Here is a 24,987-nt window from a genome sequence, read left to right on the forward strand (position 1 = left end):
GCTGTAGTTATCTACGAAACCATCCCATGTGCAGCTATAAATCCAAGCCATATAAAGTTATTAGTCAGTTAAGAAAATGTATGCATGCTGTTGCAAGAATAGCAGGTTAAAAGTGCCCTTGAAATAGGTCAGAATTCAACTTTTAGAACTTTATGCAAATACTCACTGTTATAATTGGCTTACCTCTTCATTTTTGCTTAAATAAGGGATTTCATATGCAGCAAGTCAGAAGATTTAAGATGCCGTTTGTTTTGTGTTTCAGGCCAAAGAAAAATATGAGAAGAGCCTTGATGAGCTAAGCAAGTGCACGCCGCAGTACATGGAGAACATGGAGGTGGTGTTCGAGCAGTGCCAGCAGTTTGAGGAGAAGAGGCTGAACTTCCTCCGGGAGGTGCTTCTGGATATCAAACGCCATCTTAACCTCACCGAGAGCCAAAGGTCAGCTAATCACAGATCTGGTCTCCTGAGCCTGGTGGTCTGAAGTTTAGTCTTTTTGTAAACATAATGTGTTAATAAACAAACTTGATTTCTGGTTTTTCATGTCTTTTGAGGTCATCTATATGCTAGTGTCCTGTTGGTAAATTAAACTTTTAGCAAATTTAAAAGTTTGAGGTCAGGAAAACTTTATTTTTTAAAAAGAATTACTATTTTTAGTCAGTAGGGATGCATTCATTTATAATGTTGAAAAAGATTTAGAATTATATTCATTAAACAATCCTGAAAAAAGTGGCATGGTTTCCATAAAAATATGAAGCAAAAATGTAAAATAAGAAATTTCTTCAGAAGCAAATCAGCACATTAGAATGATTTCTACAGGATCATGTGACACTGAAGACTGGAGTAATGATGCTGAAAACTCAGCTTTGATCACAGGAATAAATTGCATTTTACAATATATTCAAATAGAAAAACGTTCAGTTGAGTTAATATTAATAATATTTCACAATATATTACTATTTTTTACAGTATTGATCAAATAAATGTAGCCTTGGCTTGGTGAGCAAAAGAAACATTAAACATTAAACATTAAACTTTCAAAACATTAAAAATCATACCGACTCCAAACTTACGCATTTTATAATTTACAGTCTTTCTTTAAATATACAGTTAAAGTCAAACATTTACATATACCTTGCAGAATCTACAAAATTTAATTTTTTACCAAAATAAGAGGGATCACCCAAAAGCATTTTTTTTTTTTATTAGGTGCTAACCTGGAAGGAAACACTTATGCATTAAGAGCCGGGGGGTGAGAACTTTTGAACATATTGAAGATGTGTACATTTTTCTTATTTTGACTAAGTGTCATATTTTTTTCATGTAGTACTGCCCTTCAGAAGCTACAAAAGTTACTTACATGTTTCCCAGAAGACAAAATAAGTCAAATTCACCCTGATCTTCAAATTCAAAAGTTTTCACCCGCCGGCTTTTAATGCATCATGTTTCCTTCTGGCGCATCAGTGAGCGTTTGAACCTTCTGTAATAGTTGCATATGAGTCCCTCAGTTGTCCTCAGTGTGAAAAGATGAATCTCAAAATCATACAGTCATTGTTGGAAAGGATTCAAACACAGAAAAATGCTGAAAACAAAATACAAACAAAGGACTCATGAACAACTATCACTAAACAAAACAAACAAAAAACTGTGGATCATTCATGTAACAACACAGTATTAAGAATCAGGTGTATGTAAATTTTCGAACAGGGTCATTTTTATAAATTCAGCTATCAATTTCTTATATGGACTATATGTAAACAACTTTCATGTGAGATATCTTATTCAGATCAGTACTACATAAAAAATAACATGCATTTTGTATGATCCCTCTTATTTTGGTCAAATAATTAACATTTTGCAGATTCTGCAAGGTGTATGTAAACTTTTGACTTGTTGGCCCATATACAAATTATATTTTAATTAGCCTTTCATTGTCCACTTCCAACTTCCTATTTGAATATGAATGCACCAAACCACTCTCTCAATAATCTCTAATTCACTCTCTACAGCTATGCTGCAGTCTACAGGGAACTAGAGCGAGTCATTGCCTCAGCCAGTGCTCAAGAAGACCTCAAGTGGTTCAGCAGCGTCCACGGACCAGGCATGCACATGAACTGGCCGCAGTTTGAGGTAAATGTCAGTTTGAGGGACATATCTGGTGGTACTTAGAGAATATTACTCATAATCCATTCTGTCTCCGGATCAGGAGTTTAACCCAGAGCTGGGCCACTCCATTAATAAGAAGGAGAAGATTAAGAGGAACCATGATGGAGTCATGCTGACTCAAATCACACATGGTATAGATCCGGGCACACCGCAGACTAGTAGCCGGGGCAGGTACTGATGTTTTTGTGCTATTTATGCTCTTTGTTAATAATCTAAGCTATGAAGAAACTAATTTGAGCTTCTCTCATCTGGTTGTCTTCCTCAGCGTGAGCAGTTATGAGAAGAACCAGCAATATTCTGCTGAATGGTCTGATGACGAGCAGCCGCCTGCTGCCCAATCAGCTAGTGAAACAAACGGCGGAAATCCGTTCGAAGAGGAGAGTAAAGTAGTGCGAGTGAGAGCGCTGTATGACTATGAGGGACAAGAACAAGATGAGCTCACATTTAAAGCAGGTGAGAATTGCAAATTAAAACTTATGAGACCCATACCCATACAAAAGATTGGGACAGTAAGATGTTTTTGAAAAAGTCTCACCGAGGCTGCATTTATTTGATCAAAAATACAGTAAAAACAGCTATATTGTGAAATATTATTGCAATTTAATATAACTCTTTACTATTTTAATACATTTTAACATGTAATTTATTTCTGTGATGCATTACTCCAGTCTTCAGTGTCACGTGAGCATTCAGAAATCATTCTAATATACTGATTTGCTGCTCAAAAAAACATTTCATTATCAGTTTTAAAAAACAGCTTTTGCTGCTTCATGTTTTTATGGAAACCATTTTTTCATGTTTCTTTGAAGAAGTGAAAGTTAAGAAGAACAGCATTTATAGAAATCTTTTGTAACATTATAAATGTCTTTACTGTCACTATTGATCAATATGCTTCCTTGCAAAATAAAAATATTATTTTTTAATGCATTAAAAATGTTACAATTTATGTTCTATAAATGTTTTCCAAAAATTCCATTTTGATTGTGGGAATATTGAATTGTACCTGTTTTCTTAGTACGATTAAAATGTTATTTAAACATTCATAAAAATGTCTTACACCATTGTTTTTTTTTTTTTTTTTTTTAAATACTCAAATAGTGTGTCATGTTTTTAATATATGGAAGTGATAACGTTCAGTGAAATGTTTATTATAGGGTACACTTGCCAAAATAATTAAATGAACATTAAATATTGAGTTTCAATTCTATTATGTTAGCACAGCTACTAGAAAATAAGTTTTATCCTCTTTTTGTGAACATAATGCATTTATAAACATACTTAGTTTCTAGTTTTTCATGTCTTTTGAGGTCATCTATATGCTAGCGAACTGCTGACGAACTAAACTTTTAGCTTTACAAAAGTTAGATTTCGTTTTTTTAAAGAAATGAATACTTTTATTCAAAAATGATTTGTTTCATTGATCTAAAGTGACAGCAAAGGCATTTATAATGTTACAAAAGACTCCATTTGAAATAAAAACATTCTGTTCATCAAAGAATCCTGACAAAAACGAATCAAAATACAAGAGACATGAAACTAGCACAGCTACTATAAAATCAGTGTTTCATTCTTTATAAAAATGCATATCTTTGCATTTTATCTGCTCATGTTAATCATAGATCCCTATGTTTTTGCAGGAGAAGAGCTGACCAAACTGGAGGATGAGGACGAGCAGGGTTGGTGCAAAGGCCGGTTGGACAGCGGTCAGCAAGGCTTGTACCCGGCTAACTACGTCGAGCCCGTTTAGTTGCCTTGTGTGATGAAGAAGGCCTTAAAGACTTTACCCCGCGAGATTTCAGAAAAAACAATTTCCTTGCCTGATTGACTTGCTGAGAAGCTTTACGCAGCATTTCCTTAAAAAAGCCTACAGTATCCCAAACACATATCGCACCCCAGCGAGAGCAGGGAATGATTCTGTGCGTCTATGTAGCCATGTTCAGTATGAATTCTTGTGCTGCTGACATGTGTTCGCGTATGGTCTCCTGTAACAATATTAATGTAATGACGTCCATGAAGCCTAGCGTAGCGAAAACCGGCTATGCGATGTGTATACTAGACTTTAATTTTGAAGTGGAGGTTCTGTGTTAAACCTAGCATCTATTTTGCTTACATAATTTGACGCATTTATATGTGAAGCAGGATATTCAGTGAGGGCGGGACTTGATTTGGGTTGTGAAAAGTGGGCGGACCCACATGGTTGAGGGGAGGGGCTTTAAATCAAAGGGCTTGATGACATCACTCAACAAGGAGAGTGGTTGTAGAGGCGGAGCATTTTTATTTTTAAACATATTATTCTTGATAAACTGTGCACAGTAAGAGCAGAAACGTGTGTAAATAGGGTCAGTTGTACTTTAATGCGTCAATATTTTTTTCCAAATGCAAATGATGCCTCAAAACACATTACATTCTTTTTTCTTGTTTTTTATCTTTTTTTTTTAAACCTATTTTAAGAAAATGTAAAAGCCCTTGAACAAGTAAGTGTAAGCTTTCACTTAAAAGACAACTATGGTGAAGTGTCTTTTTTTTCCCTAAAAGATTGCTGATCAATTTCTGTCCTAATTTGTAATAAATCTTGAATGAATCAGAACTGAAATTCTACAAAAGATTTATCTATGATACAAATTCAGAATTTTTGAGTCAGGATGTTAGTTATGACTTCATGACCATTGAACTGTGGTTCACAGTGGTATCTGGGCGCATTCTGTTGAAAAGTATGTTCAAGTGCTTTTTCTGCCTTTTGCCTGTTTATGAGACTGGGAATGTCTTTTAACATGCGATCCATAACTAAATCAATGGGCAAAGTTCTTACTGTAGCGCAACAATGTTAATACTAATCTATGGTGATTTCATTTGTCATATGTTTTTAACCCTGTAGAGAGCTACACTCTGTTATGGATTGTGGATGGAGGAGGTGATGTATATATGCTGTATGTTTAGACTGGACTGATGTGTTTTAGTCTTCATGTCAGTGTAGTAACTGTCCAATTCAAGTTCACAATAAAAGAAAAAACTCATGAATCTGAGACCAATGCAAATGAGTGAAATACAAGGCTTTGGGTCACCACTAGAGGTCAGGATTGCAGAAGATCTTTACTAGTGTCCAATAACCTAAAGTAAATCTGTCATATTTCAACTCAAAATCAATAGATAGGAAATAAGAAGTAATATTGTTCTTAGAGAAAATTAAGCTTTGTAGATTTTTTAATTACTATTATGCTTCATAAAAATATTATAATTATTTATAAAAATAAAAATAAGTACTATTAGAATAAAAAAATCGTACAATTTGTATCAATTTCATTTACATCTCAGCAGAAAAATCTCAAACTTAAACTCAAAAGTAAATATATAATAAATGAATTATATTTAATATAAAAATAAAAAGGAAAAAGCAAAAAAAAAAAAAAAAAATTAAAAAGGGAATATTAATTGCCATGAAAGTTTAAAAAATTGTAAAATAAACATTTTTTTATGAGATCCTCCCATGTGCTTTTACAACAAACATACAGTAATAGATTCAATTATACTTTGATATAAAATTATACTATAGTACCATGTCCAAAAACTTAGGTAGTATTAAAATGATTGTATGATTAACTGTAAAAGATCAAGTGAAATATCCAGGACACAGCAAAATGAAAAAGAATATTTAATAAAGAATCTGAGGCAAAATGCATGAGGAACAACAACTGAATGTACATGAAAAATTACCTCTCGGCTTTGATATAAGTGAGTAATATTTCGTAATGCCGGGATTAGTAAAAACAACTGTTATCAAGTGACTCTTCTGGATTAGACTTCACAATAGAGGTTTACAAAAATACAAGAGCCACAACAAAACCCAAACCTCCTTTAGGCTCAAAATGACTTTCTCCCCTAAATTCGGACTTCCTGACTTAAACTTGTCAATTAACCGTTACTAGTGACAAATGCAGTGTTTGAAAATCCACGAGCCGACGGTAAGCCCTCATTTGCATCAGAATGAAAGCTGACGTGAGCAGGGAGGTGCGTGCAAAGGTGGACGATTACTGAAGAACGTGAAGAAAGTTCACATGGGCAGACTTCAAAGGTTTGCAGTGCAATTAATCACAAACCAGAAAAAGGGGGATGTTTGTTGGGTGGCAGCCAGAGATTAACGCAAACTCGAGTCTTTCCACTGCAAATCATGGGCAGGGAAACCAGGGTTTGCTCAGAGACACGCTGGCAGGACTCACACGCTGAGTATTAGATGACAGGCAGACCTTGCGAGTAACCTGTAACATACTTCGAAGAATATCTACTAAATCTCTCTCATTTCAACCTTAGTGCTTCTGTTAAACATCATAATTTATTTGACAGGCTTTTCTTAAAGTAACAGGAAGTAGCAGTGCAAAGCTGATACTACGTTTATACAGACACACAAGAGTTTTTAAAAGAGTGCAAGTACATGTTGGACTTAATATATTTTATACATAGAAAATGACTGAAATCTTGGAACTTTCTTACATTTTTTCTCGGTTTCACTGTCATGCAAAACCCAGAAATAGTCTCAGGAAATGTGTAGGAGGGCTTGTCAGTTCATAAAGTTCTGGTCTCAGTGGCTGAGTTCGCTATCTCTCTTATACCGGATGGACGAACTGATAGACGAGTCTTTGCGAGACATCTGGCTTGCGGATGATGCCCTTTTTATAGTACTGCCGAATAGAGCGGCTGAGTTTGTCATAGTTCATAGCCGGTCGATTCTTCCTCAAACCCCAGAGACGAGCCACGTGAGCCGAATCTTCGATTTTAAAGATCCCTGTGAAGACACACATCCAAAACACGTCCATTATGGCATTCGGTAACAAACTTTACTAACACAGCAAATAGCAGGATGGTACTACAATGTTTTTGGACAAGTACAGAACATTTTAATAATCTCAATAATCTCCTTTTTCCATCACACATTCTTAAAAATAGGTTCCAAAAATGGGCTTTTCACAGAAATTCCATAGAAAACTATTAATGGTACCTCAAAGAACCTTTCTATGAATAGTTATTCAATTCCAATGAACTCAAAAATGAAATTTTTGGGGTTTTCGTATGAATATGTTAGCCTTATGGTTACTGTAAGCTAGTGTGCTCCAAAACAATGACAAAATTCACATTTACAAGATAATAAGCACTTAGAACTGTCTAACGATTTTGATGACATCACCCTGCACTTCAGCGTCTCATCAAACTTTCTGTCCAATCAAATGCTCTCTAGAATACGAAGCGTCCCGCCCCCTACACTATAAACACACGCTGAAGCTGCGGCTCAAATTGGTCACTTGTTCACAGAAATTGTGTTTTCTGTATGTTGACTGGCACGTAGTGCACTATATAGGGATACGGAACGATTCAGACAGTGAAAATAGTCTATATGTTGGGGCGAATGAATGCGCAGGACGCACATAGTCGGCATGCTCCGGTCCAGAGACGCGATACCACGGAGGCGTAGACCACAAAATGTATCGCAAAATGTATTTTATAGCGATATGAATGAGGTTGTGGCTATGATACGCTGTCAAACGCAGCTGTATCGAGCCCAACGGCTCTGTGATATAAACGCAACACCATTGGCTATTTTAAAAAAAGGGGCGGGACTACTAGATATGCCCCACCTGTTTTTTGCTGTTTCAATTGTTTTGTCAATTCGTTTTAAAACACGTAAGTAGACCTTTAAAACAACCATTTTTCATAGACTTAAGAACATTTAAAGAATCTAAAGAACATTTTTCCACTCTAAAGAATGTTTTGTGCAATGGAAATGTTCCATGAATGTTAATAGAACCAGAGCTGCTTTATTTAAGAATGCAGCATGCTTTTCTTGTAATCCACTGTTTTAAAGCATTCATGGAAACCATCCAAAAGGTCTGGACCCATTGTTACAGACTCATCGGCATCCATTTTATCCATTATTGTGCAGGAGAGCTGTCATGTCCGTACCTTTTTCTTTATTCAGCCAGCGGATGCAGCGTCCGTAACTGTGAGGCTTGAGGAGAAGTTCTCTAAGGAACTGCCAAAGGTGGATCGGCTGACCAGAACAAGACGAATCTGCTTCGGACCACAGCTCTTCACCTTCTGTGAGACAACGCACACACACACACACACACACGTATAGCATTATAGTTACATTTCAAGTAATAAGCCATAATAAAAAACAGAATTTAGTCAGAATAAATCATAGTCAGAGCGATCCTTTTTTTAAATAAAAATACATTTATATCTAAACTGCAAGCATGTGAAAATACTCAAAAATCAATAAGACTGTCTGGACTGCAAGTGCGTGACACAAGCATGTTTTGTCAATCGTTTCACATCCCTGCATTGATTACAATGGGAGTGTTTTGTTTTGTTTTCTTTTGTGACACAGTTTGTTTGCTCCCCGCTAAATGGAGTGAAACTGTAGTACATTTGTCATATTTGTCATGGAACAGTGCTAGCATTACATATGACATTATAGTATTTATTAATATTTTGAACTTGCTTTATTTTTATAGTGTCCGCTTTCATTATAATTTTCGTTTAAGCTTTAGTAATGTACATTGAATAATAATCATCATCATCATCATCTCTATTTGTCTCTATTTTTTTTATTTAGCCTTATTTTAAATTTATTTTTCAGTTTTTGTTCTAATAATTCAATACTTTAGCTTACACAAAAATTGCTTTGGTAGATAACTGAAATAAAATAAGTTTAATTTATCACAATACTACATACGTTTTATTTTATTTCAGCTTTATTTCAAGAAAGTATTAGTTTTAGTTAATAATAATAGCACTTCCATAGAAATAAGGTTTATGAAGATTGTAAGTACCATGATATTGCCAGAGTACTTGTTGAATAGTACTGTGATATAAATTTCAAAGAAAATTCAGTATGGGAAGTATCTCACGATAACCTCTTTTGTTTATTGTCATTAATCGATCTCATCTGAACAGGTTAATCATTGCATGACAATGTCAGTCCTTTGCTTTCACTAGTACTATGGTCTGTCTCTGTCTGTGGTGTATTTATAAGGTATATTGGTATTATTTGTGTAGTTTGCTGTGACGTACCTCTCATCCTGGTCTCTCCACCCGAACATCTTTCCTTCATCCAGGCAGCTGAATGCACAAAAAATGAGAAATATAGTATGAATACACCTGCATACAAACATTCAGGGTTGTGAGACAATTTGTGAGTTTAAAATACAATTTCAAACAGGATTATTAAATACAGGTCTGCTGTATTTTGTAATGCTAAATAATTATTTAGTAATAATCTATCATTTAACAATAATCTAACTATCTATGTATTGTTTAAAACAATCTATGTTCATTGTTTTGACAATATTTCTTACTTTAGAGAAGTGGGTCTTAAAAAATTATTATTATAAATTATTTGTCATTATTAATCAAAATTATTAGACATTTTTTTTAATCTTCCGTTGTGTCACTGTGAAATAGTACAGTAGTAATAGTAGTATTTATTAATATTTATTTTTATATTTTCAGTTTTCTTTTTTGTTTTCTTTTAAGTTTTAGTAAATTTATTATGTGCTTTTGTCTTTATAATTTCAGTATGTTTTAATTTATATTTAGCATTACTTTTTTATTTCAGTTTTAGAACTATTTCACATTTTTAAAAAGTTTTAAAAATAATTTTAGTTATTTTCCAAGGCAAAAGTTCTAATTTTAATCTACATTTTTTTTTTAATTTTTAAGTTGAAGTAATTTAAGTTTAATTTTTTATTTTATTTTAAGTTTTAGTCATTTTATTTTGGGCTTCTGTCATAATTTTATTATTTTTTATTTACATTTAGCTTTACTTTTTTTTTTTTTGTTTTAGAAGTATTTCAAATTTGTAAAATTATTGTTTAATTAATTGTTAATTAAGTTTAAGTAATTTAAGTTTAATATTTTATTTTAATTTAATATAGTTTAATCTCAATCTCAGAAGAAAGAAAGAAAAAAAATTAGTTGTCACTCTAACAACACTCTTACTGTGTTATATTTCTTTGAAATTTAAATTCCTATTCAACTTCCTGTGTGGTTAATCAAATACATACAGAATTTTGCACAACCCTGAATACAAACAGTCCTTTGCATGTACTGTAGTAAGTAGTTTAACTCATTACACACTGATCAGACTATTTGTATTTCACCTGATTTCCATATATCCAGATGTGCGTGTAACGTTTCGCTGCACTGTGGCGAACGCTGTCGGAAGTCTTCCTCGCTCATGGAGCATAAATCTTTGCCATCCAGGTCCTGGAAGGCCTTTCCAACCTGCGGCAGCCTGTAGAGATGCTCCGTCCATAGCAGCCACTTCTGAACGTTCCCACAATTCCACTCCATCGGGTCTGAAAGATCAGATCAGAGCAGATAAGCGATTGCCCAGCCATCTCTGACACTGTTGGGATTCAGAGTTCTGTTTGGACAGACTGCAATTGTTTTGAAACGTTTTAGCAAAGGAGAGCGCCATTCAGAAGAGCAAACAGTGGGGATGGGTGTTTACGTAAGGTGGTGTGACTTTATAAAGACACAAAATTTAGCATGATACCACAAATTGCATAAATGTACTTGTAAAATACTGACAAATCCACAAATCAGTCACAATGTGACATGCTGCTGCCAATTATGAGCTGTATTAAGATGCACAGATATTTCGAAACAATATCTGTGTGTCATATTTGAATGTTTGCTTGCTCGTCATCGTTATACGGGAGGGGTTTGAATGTCCTTAAGGAAAGGTAGTGCAACAAAGCTCTCGGCACATTAGTGAAACTCCGGAGGATTAGGCAGATCCTGGTCTATATGCTTTCAGCTGCCTTCAGGGCTGGTGGAGTCAAAGACCTTTCCTAACAGTTTCATTATGACTGTTTGCATGGCTCAATCATAACTCAGATCTGTCTGTCACTCACATTGAACAGGAGTGATGAATGGCGAGTTGTTTATTTGAATATGTGTCATGATCATCATAGCACGTTGTGTTTTACTGCTGCGCCTGTCAGCTGATGCATCATGAGTGTGTTATGCTATTTCATGTTGAAGTATTTTTCTAAACATATTTTGAATGTATTTTACAGAGATATTTGACCATAACATGTCTCACTCTGCTATATGTGAATATGCATCAATATGCATTGAATTATAATGTGAATCTCATGTAAACAAAATCTGAATTCAGTTTATAACAGCTGTCAAACATCTGACCGTATCTGGCATCAGTATATGCCTTTCATCGTATCTTTATTATATTGTACTAACATAGCTGCTTGAATATGGTTCTTTATTAAAAAAAATACGTTTAAAGAAATATTCGTAAATCTAACCTAAATTTGCCATTTCAGATTGTATAATCTTGGTTAAATTCTTAATATCTGGCCTTTATTGTTTCTCAGATTAAAATTAGGATTTATTGCCTTATGCATAAAATCACATTCCGTGAATACTAATGTGAACTGTATACATCGTTTTACAGTTGTATATCAGAGTTTCCCTATGTTTTTCTTGCATGCAACATGAGCAACATGCATAGAATCACAGTCTGAATCTAATCTTAATTGATTCTGAATTCTGTGTTCACACCTGTTTCTAACTGTAAATTGAATATGTCCCCATGTTACTTTTGCCTAAACATCTAAAGTTCAGAAATATTTAAAAAATTGAAAGGAAGACATTTTTGCACCAAAAAAGACCAATATATACATTTTTATTTATTTCTTTACTTTTAATTAATTAAAAAATGTATTGATTTTTTTTTAAATGCGTAATAAAAAATAATCTTTTAATTAAATTAGTATTTCCTAAATCTCTTAATATTCATACATATTAACTTTATTAAAAAAGTAAAAAAAATAAAAATAAATACAGCTAACTAACACAATAAAACACAATAAAAACATGATAATATCATAATAAAAAACAGGATTTTTTGCAAATAAACTCTTCATATATATATATATATATATATATATATATATTAATATTTATTTAATGTTCTTTTTTTAAATGTGTATATTTTAAAATTATTTAAATAATTTATTTAAATAATTTAAATAATAGTTCAATAAATGTATTTGATGAGTTTATTTGCAAAAACAGTTTTTAACAATTTTCAAAAATCATGTTTTTTCATTGTGCATTCCAATTAATCTCAGTCAAACTGCAGTTATTTTAATTTAAAAAAATACAGCTAACACAGCAAAACATAACAAAATAAAAAACATTATTTTGGAAAATTTGACAATTGAGTGAATTGATCTGTTTTTGCATAATATACTCTTTTATTATTTATTTTTTATTTTTTTAATTAGGAAATAAAGTATTTTAATATTTAATATTTAAATAACAATTTCTTTCAAAACACACACACACGCACACATATATGTATCTATATATATGTGTGTGTGTTTATTTATATATATATATATATATATATATATATATATATATAATTTTTAATTAATTAATTATTTTTAAAGAAAGGAAGGAAAGGACTTTTAATTAATATAAAAGAATATTTAATAATATTTTCTTTTAAATATATATATGCTTTTTTTTTTTAATTGGAATGATTCTGATCCAGCAGAAAATGAATATTCTCTCACCTGGTGTGATGTTGAGAAGTTTACAAGCTGTCTCAATGTCCTTCAGAACTTCTCCCACTACCAGGCTTTGCACCTGTTCCAGAGATCTCTCCTCCACCTGTTCCTCCAGAGTAGGGGACAGCGGTGAGGCTCCCAGCCCAGGGCTGTCGATCACCGGACACTGCTCCGGTTCCTGACACGGCTCCAGCCTGGGCCCGACGCCCACGGGTGCGGACGAATCCGACACCCTCACCAGCCAGGCGGCGTCCTCGGTGAACAGCATGTCGAAGCAGGACAGATAGAGTCCCGGATGTCCTCGGTCCGAGCCGTCGAGACGAGGTTTGTGCTCGACCATCTCCAAGCCATCTTCTCGCTTAAGAAGGGCCAGCGAGCTCTCGGTGAAGCCTGTGGAGTGCGGCGGCTGAAGAACAGCGCTGTCTGACTGGATTCGGACAGGACTGGCCATTGTCTACTGTGGAAATTAAAGAGAAGAGATGTTATTATACCATACAGCTCAATATTATCCAGTTTTATGGCTATATTGGGTGTGAAAGGGCAGCCGTACACCAGAACGTTCAGCAAACTGCTGGTTCTTGAACGTTTTGGTGATCCATAACCAACCAACTCATGCTATCCGAAGAAAACACTGAGCCTAAGTGATGCTGTTTCTGTTTTTAAGGCTTCCAGGACGAATGGGAATGAACGCAGCAAGTCAGTGCAGCATGGGGGAAGCAAACTGGATTTGACTGAGTCACTTACTCATGGGTCACTTGTACAGAATGACGGCTGACACTGGAGCAAAGCAGCAGTTTGGAGGACTGCTTTCAAGGTGCCGTCGCCGGTCTCCTGTCTCCTGTGACAGCATGAGTTTTTAATCAAATCGCAAAGAGGGAAAGATGCTTCAGATGTAGGATGGCAGGAGAGGCGGGGCTGGAGCTGATAGCCATCTCCAATGGCCAGGAGGTAAAGATATAAAGGTGGGAAGATTGCGTGAAGGAAAGCACAGCTCAGGTTACAAGTTCACTGGAAGATCATTATGCTTCGGAAGAACTAATAGCCTTCGACAAACTACCGGTTAAAAAGCAAGAGTTTCCTCAAACAGTTTGTCTTGAAACAGTCATGTACAAAGATGAAATATGGCTTAAAGTGAAATGAGAAGAAATATTGCAGGAAAAACAAGCAAAAGAACATGAATGACAAGCTGTTAGGACACTATATTTCATATCTACACATGTGGCTGTCAAAATAGTGATATTCATCAATATAAACCATTGATATTGTTAACTAAAGCGGTTTTAAAAATTTCAGCAATTGAAATAAAGATGTAATAAAATATTAATAACAGATGAAAAATGTATATATTTTGTATAGGTTTTAATTAATATAAAATAATATTTTAACATTTAAGTAATTATTAATTTAAGTTTATTTAGTAAATATGTATTTATTTAATATAAAATGACTAAAACTAAATGTTACAAAAGTGTTAGAAAAAAACAAACAAATAAAATGGAAATAAAAAAATATAAATAATAAACAAAAAAATTACAAATTACAAATATTGCCTTGGCAACTAACTTAAATAAATAAATTTGTGTGTTTATAAATATTCAATATTTATTTATTAATCAAAAATTACTTAAACTAAAATAGAAAATTAATTAATTAGAAATATTAAAAACAAAATCTAAAAGTGTTTTTAGTAATTAAAAAATAGAAATAAAATAGAAACAAAATATAAATAATAAACAAAAACATTAACAATTTAGAAATATTGCCTTGGCAACTAATTTAAATAAATTAAATAATACATTTTTTGTGTGTTGATGATAAATATTAAATATTTATTAATATTAAATTACTAAAACTAAAGTAGAATATTAATTAATTAGAAATATTAAAAACTAAATATAATAAAAGTGTTTTTAGTAATTGAAAAAGAAATATAATGGAAATAAAACAAATTAGAAATATTGCCTTGGCGACTAACTTAAATTAATATATTAATTATTTGTGTTTATATATATATATATATATATATATATATATTTAAATTAGAAAATGAAATGAAAAATGAACTAAAATTAAAAAGAAAACTGAAAAAAAAATTAAGAGCTAAATAAAATAATAAATGCTTTAATATTATATAAATAATACAAAAATAACACTGATGTACACTATATTTTATTTTTTCTAAATAAAATAGTGGTTCTTTCCCCTGCAAAAGTCTCTACCATCATGCAAATGTGTAGTCGATGCTGACACTGAACCTTTCCTAAAAATATAAGTTGTTCTTTGAATGAAGGCTGTGTAATATTAAAATACATCTTAGGGCAATCTAAGAGGAATGCAGAAAAGTTGTAAAATATTCCCTGTGACTGAAACAAGGAACTTCATAAATTATGAAGGTCTTGTCAGGGCCTCCACATTACATGAAGAACGGTGCAGGAATAAGATGCTGTCGGAACGAACAAAGGCTGCTTTGGTCAAGTGAGTACAGCTGTAATTTGGACACACTAAATGTTCGAATGTCATAGCTGCATTTACAAACTGATGGTTCACAAGTATTTTTTCCGGTCTTAAAGGGACAGTTCACCCAAAAATGTAAATTCTGTCATCGTTTCAAAATCAAATGCTGCTCTTTTGTGTTTTGCATAAGACAGAAAGTCATACAGCTTTGGAACGACAGAATATTAATTTTTTGAGCAAATTTTCTCCTTTAATGTGGGTGACTCACGCAACCACATCTCTGATTTCTGCATCATCCTGCATTGACATTTTCCTCTCTGCACTGCTTTGGATTTCATATGTTTTATTGATTGCCATAAAAGTTTCATATATAGATCCTGTGAGGGTATTTGTCAGGCAGCCTCTCTTCATAAGTAAATATATGGCCATAATTGTTGATTTAAAGTTCACGGCACAGATGGAGAGTAAGGCGCGTTTGTCGGTAATCTGTTGTCATTAGAACGTATGTCCACAGGACATTTGCCATCTACCACATGTTCTCGGACAGCCTCCCTTTGTTTGGACACACCATTGCCGTCATTCATAAAATGGTGAGATTGCTCCACACCCAGCAATAGCAGAGGAAACGAGGTATAATAAGAAAACAGTCATTCAAGTTTTAAAAGGATGGATTATAATGGCTTAAACCTTTTATTATGTCTCTCAGCTGACTTTCCCCTCATTTTTAAAAGCTTTACACTAGCCATAATTTGAGCTTGTCCCCTGTCCCAGGCATTTAAATTCTCCTATATAATTGATAGTTTAAAAAAAAATCCCCATTTTTAATTGCAATTATTTAATGTTAGTTAATGCACTGACTAACATCTAAAAATGAGCAATAAATTAAGCTTTTTAAACATTAATAATAATTGCAGCTGTTCATTGATTGTGTTAGCTCAGGTTCATTCAGTTTTAATAATGCATTAGTAAATGTTGAAATTAACTAACTACGAATAATTAACACTTAAGTAAAAGTTTTTAATTGTGGGTTCATGTTAACTAACATTAAAGTTTAAATTACTTACAATTTAAATTATTTACAATTAAAAAAAAAAAAAAAAAGAAAGAAAGTCAGATTTCATTCTCATTAAAAAAACAAAAACAACACATAATTGTCCTGATAAAGACTTGTTGCAAATTTCAGTTCATCTAGTATTTATGTGTACAATTTGTACTTTTATTTTTAAATTTTGTATTTTATTCATTTTTTAGAAAAAAAAAAAACTAAAGAATCAGCATCATTAAATCCATCATATTTTATAAATATTTAACAGCATCATGTTAAATATTTATAAAAGGAGATTAAAAAGTAGTTAAAAAATGAAATTAAATAAAATGTAAAAAATTAAAATAAAATAAACAATTTTTGGAAAAAACATCCAGAACGAAAGACGTAAGAAAGATCGTAATGGTCCTAATATAGACTTATTACTTATTTTTTATTTATTATCTGTATTAATTTTTTTAAATTAATTTCTTAAATCATTTTTTTTTATTTTTCATTTTATTATTTAGAATTTAATATTGCAATTTTCAGTTCATCTGGTAATTTTTGTGAGCAACTTGTAATTTTATATTTATATTTATTTAGTTTTTTTTTTTGTCGTTTTTTTTTTTTAGAAAAAAAAAAAGAACTAAGCATCGGCATCATTACCATCAATAAATATTGAAACTATTGGATCTTTGTAAAGTAAATATATTTATTCATTTATTTTTGTTTTATGAAAAATTTGATGAAAATCTGAAATGCATTATTTATTGAGATCTTTGAAATGCATAATTTAAAAAGCGTTTCAATTGTCAAAACTTCAAGTAGTAAAAAGTGTCAAAACTGCAGTGCTGCTGCTGCATGCATCACGTTGGATGCGGTGATGGAATGGCAGAAGGTCAGAGGTCAAACCGTTTGTCTCTCGCTCTTTCACATCTCTGTATGCAAACGCAAACTGAAGCCCCGAACCGTATCTTTGAAGCTGGCCTGGAGTAAACCCTAAAGGAAATGAAGTTATCCTTCCTGGAATCCCTGTTCTCATCTCCAAACGCCTGCTGTTTTCACATCCCCCTCCCTCTCTTCTCCAAGGAAAAAGCTGGAGCGTGCTTTTGGGGCCAGCTTAGTTTCAAGTCTGTAACCTAGTGTCCACTCCTGCTCGCAACAGCTTGCGATAAGCCCATTAGACAGGCACATTTAGTCATATTGACTCTGGCCAGCGAGGAAAAAGCAGCGGTGAGGAGATGCAAACACGCTCCCCAGGCACGGGATTAGGCCCATGACTGATCCTTAAATGAGTTTGGTTAAAGACTCTAAAATTCATTTTGGAAGGGTTAAGAGCCGCTCGATTTGCCAGGTCAGCAGCATTCAGTGCTAAATAACCACTGTTTATCAGCGACTCACACTAGAAGACAGGCATGGTGCACTTCTTTAAAAAGCATACAGGGAAAGAATAAAGATAAATGATAATAAAAAAATAAAACGCAATAAAAAGTTATTTTTTGTCATTGTATTACAGTGATTAAAAATTAAAGTGAAAAATAATTTAAAGTGATTTTAAAAAATAAAATAAAATAAACAATTACTGAAAAAAAAAAAAAAACAAGAAAAAATCTAATTAAAAAAACTATAATTCTCCCAATATAGGCTTTTATTATTGTGACTCATTTATGCATGGTCCACTTCTTTATAAAACAATACAGGAAAGAAAATAAATGGTAATAAAAAAATAAACAAAAGGCAATAAAAAGTTATTTTTTGTCATTGCATTACAGTGATTAAAAATTAAAGTGAAAAATAATTGAAAGTGATTAAGAATAATAATAAAATAAATAGTAAACAATTATTGGAAAAAAACATCCAGAAAGAATCTCATTAACAAAATAAATAAATAAATAAATATATATATATATTGTCCTAATATAGGCTTTAGTTATTGTGATTCATTTATGCATCATGGTTTCATGATTTCAAAAGCATACAGGAAAGAAAATAAATGATAATAAAACAATAAAAGGTTATAAAAAGATTTTTTTTATCATTGTATTACAGTGATTAAAAATTAAAGTGAAAAATAATTTAAAGTGATTGAAAAAATAAAATAAAATAATAAACAAGACAAGAAAAAATCTCAGAAAGAAAACAACTATAATTGTCCTAATATAGGCTTTTATTATTGTGTTTTATTTATGCATGGTGCACTTCTTTTAAAAGCATACAGGAAAGAAAATGCTAATGATAATAAAATAAAACATCCAGTATTCTTTATATGTTTACTACATGTTGGAATCTGTCCCGACATAGCAACCAGCACAGCTCAGTAAAATAGCAAAACATTACCTATTAATAACAAGTCTCACCGCTCAATGAGTCTGCTAGGTTGCGTATCAGTGCGCACATGCCGTGCTCACAGCAAACGTCTCTTACTGGAAGAAATGCTCCATCAGCTGCACGGTTTCAACAACAGCTGCGCAATACTCGGCTTGTTCACATCATAAGGACATAAAAGATTTGGCAATCATTACAAGCAATTAGTGTGGTGGCTCCCCCACCATATGACTGAGCTCCAGTGATGTGTCGCACAACGACTGGCTGATTCTTAAAAACCATCAACAGAACCAGTAAAAACACTCTTGAAGGTCAAAACGTTTGCTTATAGCCTTACAGCACACCTAAAATTGACTGAATGGCTTTTCAGATTGAGCTTAACCCTGGGTTATTGTCATTTTAAACACTCTTTTAACCCTGGATAACAATGCGTTTCACACTTGTAATTTCAGGGCTTTTCACACTTGAAATAGTTAACCCAGGTCTTAATTTACATTTCACACAGCTCTTAATTTACCTTGGGTTAACAACCAGTGCTGAGTATTTAGCCTATAAGCATTCTATTAAGGCTCTCATTTGCAGTGTCAGTGTCATTGATTGGACAGACGCAACATGTGACGTGTTTACGCAGTCTCATATATATTATACTATCACTTTTTGCCTGAATAAACATCTCAGAAGTCTTTTTTAGCCGAGGTTAAGCTAGGTTTAGACTGACGATAAACAAGGGTTAAGTGCAGTGTTAAAAGCCCTATTAGAAGCAGGGATTGCTTAGTTAGCAACACTTTTGTGGCGTTAACCCAATATTGTGGTGACAAATGAAACAAAGCAACACTGAATGTTACGACTATATGCTTAGCAACCTACAGCCAATAACATGGCTCATTTTCAAGTCCTTCGGACAGTTATGGATACACGGCGGATTGTATAAACAGTTCAGCGTTTGCAAATGATGATGGAAAAAGCGTCAATTGGCTTAAAGTTAAAGGGGTCACTGAATGCCCATTTTCTACAAGTTGATTGATTCTTTAGAGTCTTAATGAAAAGTCTATAATATACTTTGGTTAAAAATTCTCAATGGTAGTGTAAAACAACACCCTTTTTACCATGTCAAAATAAGCTCTGCAAAAATCAACCCATTCTGAGGGGATTGTTCCTTTAAATGCAAATGAGCTCTGCACACCCAACCCCTCTCTCCTCATTGTGGAGTGACGAGCTTGTTTACTTTAGCACGTTTAGTTGCGAAACTTGCTAAGTTGCACATTATTAGGAAAGGTGATTGCAGAGATTCATAAAAAAACCTTATACTCACTTCTGCTGTAGGTGAAGCCGGATCATGAATGATTTGCGCGAACATAGACGGATATATGTAGATCAGGACGTGCATTCCCTTCACAAACGTAATCCACTGCATCTTCAGGCTCAGATGTTGGGAGTAAATGACGACCACTATGTTCATTATTACATCCAGCAATTGCTCGATCTGAGATATTCTTGTCTAAGTTACATCCCTGCTCCGCCATCGAAATGGAGGTCGAACTGTTACAGCTGACTTAAGGCGGGTCTGAGGTAAGATGCTCATGTCAATCAACTATCGTGGGAGTGGCCTCTGTCGGTGTGATGCCACACTGACAGGCATCTGAGAATGGCTCGATTTGAAAAAGGGGATATTATTTTTACAGATTAATTAAAAAACCACTGCATGCATTTTTGTCATTATAGGGTAGATGTGTACATACACTGCCAACACACATTAATGTTCAAACAAAAAAAAGTGAACTCTGCATCCGATGACCCCTTTAAGGGTTTTTTTTTTTTTTTTTTTACCTTCGTCTGAAAAGTCAGTTTAGGAACTGATAGTGCAGTCGACTATATATATTATGAGGATACAATAGAGCGGCTATGTAAACAAGCCGAGTGCTGCTACCTTCATCCAGTCAGTGATAATGACGTTGCAAATATGCAAAAAAGAATGTTTGTGAAAGTAAAGTGTATTAACATCTATTAATTGATTGTTAACCGTGGGTAAATTATGAACAGTGTGATATGAACAGAAATGTCTTTTTAGACTGAGCTTAACCCTAAGTTGTTTTAAACCCTGGGTAACACTGCGTTTCACACTTGAAATAGTTAACGCTGGTCTTAATTTACCTTTCACACAGCTCTTATTTTACCCCAGGTTAACAACGAATGCTGGGTAATTACCATATAAAATGATTTTCAGGAAGTAAATTGTTAAACCGCAGGTTAACATTCTTGTTTGCATATTTGCAGTGTCAGTGTCATTGATTGGACAAATACAGCACGTAACGTGTTTAGGCTGTCTCGTATTATGTATTGTACTATCAAGTTTAGCATGAATAGACCTCTCAGAAGTCTTTTTTAGCTGGGGTTAAAAGCTAGGTTTAGACTGACAATAACCAGTATTAAATGTAAATGTGTTAAAAGCCCTTTTAGAAGCGTAGTTAGCGTAGTTAGCAACACTTTTGCGGCTTTAACCCGATATTGCGGTGACAAACGAAACGATGCAATGTTGAATGTTACGGCTAGATGCTTAGCAACCTACAGCCAATGGACCTTTCTCACATTTCTGGGTTTCTCATAGCAGAAGTCATCATAGTTGGGTAAAATCCGATAGAGGTGAATGGGAGAGTACCACAAATATATTTTTTGCATTCCCATTTGCTCAAATAACAAAAGAAAAACGACACGATAGTGTTTTCACGACTTTCATTCAAAAGAAAAAAAAATTGAGAGAGACTGATATCAGCAGTCAGAAGGGAGAACAATGTCAAATTTACCGTCCCTCCCATAGACACGGTATTAGAAACACCCTGGCACAGAATTAACTAGTTTTTTGGTAACTTGATAAAAAGGTGGTATAATACAAAATATAGTGTTATAAATGCACATACATATTTTTAAAAATCTAAATATAAAAAAGTTTAAAGGATTTATGATGATGATGACCGTTAAAACGCGTCATCACAGGCTTGTGAAAAGGGTCCATCGCGCCACTCATGTTCAAGTGGTTTTAACGGTTACGGAAAAAAACGCGGGTTGTGTAAACAGTAGTTGCGGCGTTTTGAGGGGAAAATGTCGAATGATGACGGAAACCGTTTCAATTAAGGTAAGTTTTTTCTTACCTTGTCGTCCGAAAAGTCCATTCACGAAAACGCTGATAGTACCGATAGTACAGCCGCAAAATATAATATGAGGATACGATGGAGCCGTTATGTAAACAGCGTTCGTCCAGTCTGACACTGACATCGCAAAAAAATTAGGAACTTACAGTGTGAAACCAGAATTTATTTATGAATTGATAACCCCAGGTAAATTATGAACAGTGTGAAACATGAAACAAGATAACCCAGGATTGTGTTTACATGGGTTTAGAATGACCCAGGGTTAACTGTTTGAAGTGTGAAAACTCTAATGTCAAAACATTCAAGACATCCAACATTTTTGAGTGTTTTAAGTGTCTAAAGTGTTTTTGGGGGTTCATGAAAAGACAAAATATATTTTATGTAAAAGATTAAATATGTCATATATAAATATTATTGCTATTGTGTTTATTAATGAACAAACTTTTTTACAAATGATCGGAATTATTAGCCCACAATAGTAAGGAAATTATGGTTTTAAAGATCAGAGGTGCTATAGCTCGTCTTTCACTGACATAAAATGAAAATGCAAATTTGTTGCATTGCCCTGTGACATTATAAGATCATCATCTATCTTGCAAGACTCTGAAAATCTTGCCGTAATTTCTTTACAAACATAACGCACCCAGCTGTTTGAACAAAAACTGGCATGGCATGGTGATATGCAAAGTGCCATATTAAGTCACTCAACCGCTGACAGCAACCTTTGATAAGTATCTCTGATTCATTCAGGGAGCTTTAAGCTCAAGTGAAATCGTATAGGGGATTTCTTTATTACTCATCATCACATTTATTCTCCTCCGCTAACGTGTTTGTTCTGCTTCCTCGACCTCCAGAGCAGGTGTGATGTACCTGTGCCAGTTTTTCTCAGACGTCTCAATTAGGTTATCTACTTGTCAATCTCATTTGATACTGCGACCAAAAGATTGGAAACAAATATCTAATTTTTAAAAGAATAGCTCAGGTAAAGTGTCGTTCCAAACCCGAATGAACAGAAAATTTGAGAAAATATTCCATATAATGAAAAGCAAACCATGATTATTATCGTCAAGCTTCAAAAATGGCAAAAAAGTATCATAAATGTTTTTTTTGTTTTATGTAAAATATCTCAAGATATTTAAAGACATATACAACATGTTAAGATTATTTAGTTTACCCCACCAACAGATGTTTTTTTCTTGTTTTAATAAAGTAAATGTATATCGATTCAAGAATACTTAAATATTTGTACTGGAAAGCAAAACAAAAATACATGAGAAAAGTAAAAAAATAAAATAAAATGTTTGCAGTGTAAAAGTAATTCATACAACTCGTGTACTATATTCTGAGTCATATATGGACATATATGGTTCATTTATTATGCTTTTTGATGCTCAAGAAATAAACAAATAAAAAAAAAATTGAATAAAGAAACTCATGGAAGTTGGAAGTCATGGAGCAACACAAGATTCTTGATCTATTACTTTAAGTAAAAGTTGACATTTGCTGTAAGCTAACTCAACAAATCTCAATAATCAGTTTAGTCCCAGTCAGTAATACAATGTAACACTTCAGCTTAGTCACAATACTGTGCTTAGCCTTAGTGGAAATCAATAGAAACTTTACATTTGCCTTTGGGAACTGAGCTCTTTTCTTCTTCTGAAGGATTTTGGACGTCAGCCAGAGCACAAGTCACTTGCACTTTTCCCTTCAGGGAAAAAAAACAGTCATTTGTGGTTTGCTGGTGGTGTTCTGGAGGCCAGCCAAATGACATTTGAAAACCTAGGAGCTTTACACCTTTTAATTTTTGAGACATGTTCCCTTTCTCTTTCTAAATAAGGACACATCGCATGTGAACGACAGGTGAACTGTGTCAGCTTTAGAACAGGTGCATTCAGAGCCATCGAGTTCATTTCAGCATCTATAAATGATACGAGCTTGGTTGCTTAGAGAACTTAAAATACGCATATTTACAAATGCATTTATGTGTTTTGCTGCACAAAAATGTCATTACCAGTCAGTAGCCACAGTTTAGGTATAGCCAAAACTAATTTACAAAAATATTTTCTAAGAACGTTGTGCTAACGTTCCCATTAAGCTATGAAAACATTCTCTGAATTTATATTTTTTAAAATGTTTAAAAATAATTTTTATCTTAACTTTTATCTGAATGTTTAAGGCTAAATTAACACGTATATGATTTTACATTATGGCAACGGGACTTTTGTATGTTCTCTAAACCATCATAGACAAATATCCAAAAATCCAAGAAAAACATTCCATAAACAATGCGTAAATAATACTTTTGTGCTAACGTTTTGCCTATGTTTTAACTTTGAATTAATTAACGTTACTGGAAGAGTATTTCTCCATAATGTTGAGAGAACCTTGCCAGAACGTTCTGTGAACGTTCACTGTTTGCTGCATAAGCAGAAGGTTTTTTAATGTCATAAATTCAGTCAAATCTGTCTGAAACTGTTGACTGGCCGTGTACACAAAATATTAGCTTTTCCTTTTTAAATACAGATAAAATATACCTAAGCGGTAACATCAGGTTTGTTGCCCTTGAAAGTGGGTTGATAGGAGGTAGCTGTGCAGACTTACCTGTCCAGGTGAAGACGAGGTTGCAGGTGCGATCAGGAAGGCCTCTTCTTGATTCCTTTGCTTTCTGCTTGTTTTTCAAATGTGGGTCTAATTCTAGGCCTCCTACAGACTCAACAGGGAACGCGACAAGCTGGAATAGTGGAGTGCCACATTACTAACCTCAGTGACTAATACTGTTAGTGACAAGAGTGTGTGTATGTGTGTGAGTGCACCTGATGTGGGTGTGCTCAAGACTTCAAGCAAGAGTTAGTGAAGGAATGCCTGCTTCATTGACTCCCGTCGCACTTTTATACACAGGCCTTATTAAGCTGTGTAAACATTGTCTTAGAGCCCCATTCCCAGCCTGAAGGCGTTTGACATGCCAGTCCGTTGTTGTGGACCACTAACCCCCACCCTCAATGGAGGAAAGACACAGTTAACAGAGGAACAGCCTGATTAAATGTCTGACATCCGGTTTTTAATCTTAAATGACAATAGTTAGGGGAAATATGATCAGGGGCAAATAAGGCAAGATGGCCTAGTTGTTTTGTGAATTTTTATTTAATTTCAGTCCATAGTTTTTTTTGTGCATAAGATCACAAGATGATAAATACATACATACATGCAGTGCATAAAAAGTATTCTATAAATTATTGATATTAGTATTATCTAATATAATTTTTTGTATTTCTATCACAAA

General features: G+C 33.6%; 2 protein-coding genes across 4 annotated transcripts in view; one reads left to right on the forward strand and one right to left on the reverse strand.

The window, feature by feature from the left end:
- The window catches only part of pacsin1b (protein kinase C and casein kinase substrate in neurons 1b), a 32,589-nt gene extending 27,408 nt beyond the window's left edge, over window positions 1-5,181 (forward strand). For all 3 annotated transcript variants that reach the window (XM_051112590.1, XM_051112591.1, XM_051112589.1), the window contains 5 exons: window positions 263-438; window positions 2,007-2,127; window positions 2,204-2,334; window positions 2,429-2,616; window positions 3,801-5,181. In XM_051112590.1, the coding sequence (XP_050968547.1) occupies window positions 263-438; window positions 2,007-2,127; window positions 2,204-2,334; window positions 2,429-2,616; window positions 3,801-3,910 (726 nt within the window). In that variant the 3' untranslated portion in view covers window positions 3,911-5,181. The remainder of the gene's footprint in view (window positions 1-262; window positions 439-2,006; window positions 2,128-2,203; window positions 2,335-2,428; window positions 2,617-3,800) is intronic.
- Window positions 5,182-5,984: 803 nt separating this feature from the next.
- On the reverse strand, window positions 5,985-24,553 carry LOC127166913 (SAM pointed domain-containing Ets transcription factor). The gene is made up of 6 exons (XM_051112612.1): window positions 24,309-24,553; window positions 12,762-13,212; window positions 10,314-10,511; window positions 9,226-9,273; window positions 8,113-8,247; window positions 5,985-6,940 (listed from the first exon to the last, which is right to left on the reverse strand). Exons 2-6 carry the CDS (start codon window positions 13,204-13,206, stop codon window positions 6,762-6,764), a joined length of 1,005 nt encoding a protein of 334 aa, XP_050968569.1. The 5' UTR covers window positions 13,207-13,212; window positions 24,309-24,553; the 3' UTR covers window positions 5,985-6,761.
- Window positions 24,554-24,987: the final 434 nt, after the last annotated feature.

Source organism: Labeo rohita, chromosome 6 (assembly GCF_022985175.1).
Source record: "Labeo rohita strain BAU-BD-2019 chromosome 6, IGBB_LRoh.1.0, whole genome shotgun sequence".
In the NCBI taxonomy this organism is placed as follows: domain Eukaryota; kingdom Metazoa; phylum Chordata; class Actinopteri; order Cypriniformes; family Cyprinidae; genus Labeo; species Labeo rohita.

Bases quoted from the DNA above. Each gene is read 5' to 3' on its own strand.
- LOC127166913 (XM_051112612.1), bottom strand. From the start codon at position 13,206: ATGGCCAGTCCTGTCCGAATCCAGTCAGACAGCGCTGTTCTTCAGCCG. The intron at 10,512-12,761 runs GTGAGAGAATAT...CTGATCTTTCAG, and splicing joins ACTTCTCAACATCACACCAG to ACCCGATGGAGTGGAATTGT. The intron at 6,941-8,112 runs GTACGGACATGA...GTGTCTTCACAG, and splicing joins CTGGCTGAATAAAGAAAAAG to GGATCTTTAAAATCGAAGAT.